This window comes from Poecilia latipinna, unplaced genomic scaffold, assembly GCF_001443285.1.
Source record: "Poecilia latipinna isolate Pla-1442-1.1 unplaced genomic scaffold, P_latipinna-1.0 Scaffold2186, whole genome shotgun sequence".
In the NCBI taxonomy this organism is placed as follows: domain Eukaryota; kingdom Metazoa; phylum Chordata; class Actinopteri; order Cyprinodontiformes; family Poeciliidae; genus Poecilia; species Poecilia latipinna.
In genome coordinates, this window is record NW_015114802.1 from 1 (window position 1) to 4,540 (window position 4,540).

General features: G+C 40.4%; 1 protein-coding gene across 1 annotated transcript; it reads left to right on the top strand.

Annotated features, from left to right (window-relative positions):
- The first annotated feature begins 590 nt into the window (after positions 1-590).
- On the top strand, positions 591-3,450 carry LOC106936642 (immunoglobulin superfamily member 21-like). The gene is made up of 4 exons (XM_015017773.1): positions 591-1,178; positions 2,234-2,426; positions 2,500-2,538; positions 3,010-3,450. Exons 1-4 carry the CDS (start codon positions 1,017-1,019, stop codon positions 3,087-3,089), a joined length of 474 nt encoding a protein of 157 aa, XP_014873259.1. The 5' UTR covers positions 591-1,016; the 3' UTR covers positions 3,090-3,450.
- The last annotated feature ends 1,090 nt before the right edge of the window (positions 3,451-4,540 follow it).

The window sequence follows — 4,540 nt, forward strand, 5'->3', positions numbered from 1 at the left end:
TCGACTTCAACCAAAAATCAACGATTCTAACTATCTTTCAACGTTGATTTAACATCATGTGCTATCTGGGTGGCTAAACTCAAAAACCGGACTCCCTTTGTGTCTGCTTTATTTGGGCCAAGTAAAGCAGACATAACTTTATTTGGAGGATTCTGAATTAAACAAATGACTTATTCTCACAGTGTTCACAGAACACCACACTGTGGCTGAGCACAGCAGGCACTAATACCAACAACACTTCATGTTTGTCCAGTTCGTTCCTGTCAGAACCAGTTTCATCTAAACTTAAATGATAACGTATTCAACTTAATTAAATTTGAGATGAGATGTGAAAAAGTTCAGAGGAAATTAATTATTTTGCTGTGGATCATTTGTATAAAAGGTTTGGGGAATTAAAGCAGGTTTTATTTTCAACCTTTTATTTTCCCACTAATGAATTCAGAAGCTGCCAGAAATGCTCAGCGTCCGGGTTGTGTTTGTGCAAATGAGTCATTTAAAGGGCTTGAAGGAGACACACACACACACACACACACACACACAGACACACACACAGACACACACACACATAGACACACACACACACACATAGACACACACACACACACATAGACACACACACACAGACATACACACACACACACACACATAGACACACACACACAGACTAGTGTTTCAAAAAGGGCAGTAATGACTTTATTAATATGTGCAGCACAGATAAAGCAGATTGTTTCGATTGTTTTCTGGTGTTTTTCAGAAATTATGCAACTTCTTCTACAGTTAGGGCCAAAAGTATTCATACTTCCAGCAGATTTAGATTCAAGGTGACCTTTAACCTGGAAGTAATACTAACTAAACTTTGATATGTTTTTTCTCAGTTTCTGTTTCACTGTTTCTCTTCTTAATGAAGCCGCTAAAGGAGCTACTCCTGAAATTACCTCTCTAGAAACTGATCCTGGACCAGTTCTTCCATTTCTTTTTTGCGTTTTTCCTCTCCACTGTCACCACATGCATGCTTCATGTGCCAAGCGGACAGTTTGAGGTTGAAATATTTCAGTGCGGTCCTTTGTTTTCCCTCAGCTGCTCCCAGAGGACCCAAGCTGTCCACCAGACCCAGTAAGGCCAAAGTGGGAGACACGGTGCGAATTTCCGTCCAGGGTTTCCAGCTGGGACCGTCTGCTGTGAGTTCCTGACACTAAAACGTCTCTGTGCAGCTTGAGAAAGTAGGAACACAGAACGGCTGTGGCACAACTTCAGTATGGCCAGGATGAATGGTAGGAGATGTCAACATGAATGAAAAAGTTGAAATGAAAAAGACGAGGCTCCTGAACCTCCCTGCTCTCTGATCTAATGACCCAGAAAACGGTTCTGGATCGGTTTGGTGCAAAGCGATAAACGCTGCCCTCTTCACTTTGTAGGTGACAATTATGAAGAAGCAACAGTTTATAGAGCTTCAAAGATCCAGCTTTTATTTTGGTAGTTCACCTCCCGTTAACGGCAAGAGAATTAGCCTATTAGTTAAACATTTAGCTCTGTGCTAGCTAAATAATCAGCTTGCTAACTAAATATTTACCTGGCTAAATAAATATTTACCTGGCTAAATAAATATTTAGCTGGTTAAATAAATATCAGCTTCTTAGCTAAAAATTTAAGTTAGAGCTAAAAACAGTATTTAGCTGATCTAGCTTGCAAAATAAATATTTAGTTTAGACATAAACTTTTATCTCTGGGATAACTTAATATTAGTTCACTAACAATATATTTAGCTTGCTGATAAAATCTTAGCCTTATAGCTAAATATTTCACTGCTAGCTAAATATTTAGCCTGCTAGCTAAATATTAGCTTCCTAGATAAACATTTAACTGGCTAACCAAATACCAGCTTGCTGATTAAGTGTTTAGTTTGAGGCTAAATATTTAGCTTACTAACTAAACATTTAGTTATAGTAAAGAAATGACTAAAGAACAAATCACCATTTTTTCCTCTTATGACAGAAAATGTAACCAAATTACTGCTGTTAATTTTTGGCTGTAACTCGAGTTAATCGTCGACTCGGTGGAAAAATAAAGTAGAAATCGGTTTAGGAAGAATTTCTAGTGTCTTTCAACATGTTTCTTTAACCTTTTGCCACATTGACAATGAAGACCAATTTATTTAGTTAGAAGTTAAAGGGAAAGATTGCACTGTTTGTTACTGAGGGCATCAGAGTAAAGGGGGTTGAACTTGTGACCACAGACCAAGGTGTTCCCGGAGCCTCTGCTCACCTGGACTCGGGTCGGCGGGAACCTGCTGGACGGCAGCGAGAAGCACGATGGGAGGGAGCTGGTTCTGGAGCGGGTCCCCGCCGAGCTGAACGGATCCATGTTCCGCTGCACGGCGCAGAACCCTCTGGGCTCCACCGACACACACACCCGCCTCATCGTGTTCGGTAAGAACCGCTCAGAACCGGCCCAGAACCTGGTCAGAACCGGGCCACAAACGGGTTTTACTTTGTGTTACAGAGAACCCAAGACTGAAGAAAGGAAGAGAACATTTTATCGGTACGTTCAAGAACGAAATGTGATGCTGGCTGTGATTCAATGCACTGACCACCTTCATTTATGGCCTAGTTAAAGTATAAAAACATTTAATTTGAAGCTGAACATTTAGCTTACTAGTTAAATAACACATTGGAGCTTGCCAAATTAATTTTACCTTACTGTATTAAAATTTAGTTTGCTGATTCATATTTACCTTGCAAGCTAAACATTTAAGATAAATATTTAACTTTCTAACTAAATATTAGCTTCCTAATTAAATATTTAGTTTGAAATCAATAAATCTTATTTTCTCCTCTTATGTCAGGCTAAATAACCCAAATTATTGCTGTTAATTTTTCACCCTGTAATTTCACAAACTGGAACGAAATGAGTGGAAAAGCATCAGATGCAACCATTAACATAAAACTAAATCAGATTGACCATTTACAGCATTTAGACTGATTTAAAGGTGAACCACGTTGTTGTGTGCAGCTCTGAACGCAGCGGCCTCTCGGATCTCCCTCGTACTGAACCTCCTGGTTCTGCTGGGCCTCGCCTGTGAGCTGACATGAGCCGAGCGCCGCGGCTGCAGCAGAACTCCAGCTGGGAGCTTCACCTCCGCCAGGGAGACCGGACCCGGAGGCTCAGCGGACTCAGTCGGGTTCGGCAGGGTGTGTGTCCGGGAACGGGCGCCGGTCCGGCACACGGATCTGGGCAGACGGGTTTTCATTCTGGACGACAGCCGGATCTCAACTTTGGTCATTTTTTCCAGGATAACTGGATGTGGTTGCCAGATCTGACTGACAGTTTCCAGCCCAAACAGAACCTAAAATCCGGTCAACTTCAAAAAAACAGGCCCAAATCTAAACTTCTGTTGAAATGCATGTTAACATTACCACACATCTCTCTCTCATATAAAGGCTTGTCGGGGGGGGAAAAAATGAGTAAATTTCCACCAAAAAATCTCAGATTTCCTAATTTTTCTAGAAAATTTCTAAGATTAATCTAAAATTTTTCAGTTTCAAAAGTTTTACCTTGACCTATTAGCTAAAGATTTAGCTCCAAGCTAAATAAATATTGGCTTGCTCAGTAAATATTTAGCCTGCTAACAAAGACATTAGCTCGCTAATTATCTAGTTTGGAGCTAAATATTTATCCTGCTAACTAAACACTTAGTTGGCCAACTAGATATTTCACTTCAAACTACATGTTGGCTTGCTAATTAAATATTTAGTGTGGAGCCAAGTCATAGTTTTAAAGGCCAAAAATATTCAACTTCTGGAAATTTGAAACTTTTGGAGTTTTGACTTTCAAACTCAGAAATGTCCAAGTTTTTGGGCAGAAATTTACTCTTTGTTAATGCATCAGTAGCAGTCGACAGTTTCCAGCTGAAACAGAACTGGACTTTTTGAACAAAACTTGAGTTTTTTGTGGAGCCAAACCTTTTAAATCATGATGTTACGCTGGGATTTCTATTTTAAAATACTACATACTGACATTTATTAACCAATGATTATCATTGATGATGTCACGCTTGACAGATTCTAGAGATTTCAAATTAAATAAGACAAGTGAAAAATCACAGTATTTTAATAAAGGTTTTGTGCTTTTTTTCTAAAAATCCACCAAACTGAAAAGCAGCACAAATTTTAACATCCCACCCAGTCTGGCAACACTGAGCCAATTTTTCCATTTGCACAGTAAAAAAATGTGCTTCACTTGTTTAAATGACACAAAATGTTTTATTGCAAAAATATTAAAGGGTGAATTTAAACCGATACGTGTCTGCCCACAAATAATCATCATTCTGGACCAATAACAACATTTGAGCCACAATGTGAAACAAACTGAGTGGAGGAACCCCGAGCCTGCAGAAAACCCTCCGACCGCCTCCCTGACCTGGAGCAGCGGATCGGATAAGCAAGAGCCGAGAAACACAGCGAGCCGCGCCGCTCCCTGACCTGGAGCCGCGCCGCTCCCTGACCTGGAGCCGCGCCGCTCCCTGACCTGGAGCCGCGCCGCT

Bases quoted from the DNA above. Each gene is read 5' to 3' on its own strand.
- LOC106936642 (XM_015017773.1), top strand. From the start codon at position 1,017: ATGTGCCAAGCGGACAGTTTGAGGTTGAAATATTTCAGTGCGGTCCTT. The intron at 1,179-2,233 runs GTGAGTTCCTGA...TTGTGACCACAG, and splicing joins TCCAGCTGGGACCGTCTGCT to ACCAAGGTGTTCCCGGAGCC. The intron at 2,427-2,499 runs GTAAGAACCGCT...TTTGTGTTACAG, and splicing joins CACCCGCCTCATCGTGTTCG to AGAACCCAAGACTGAAGAAA.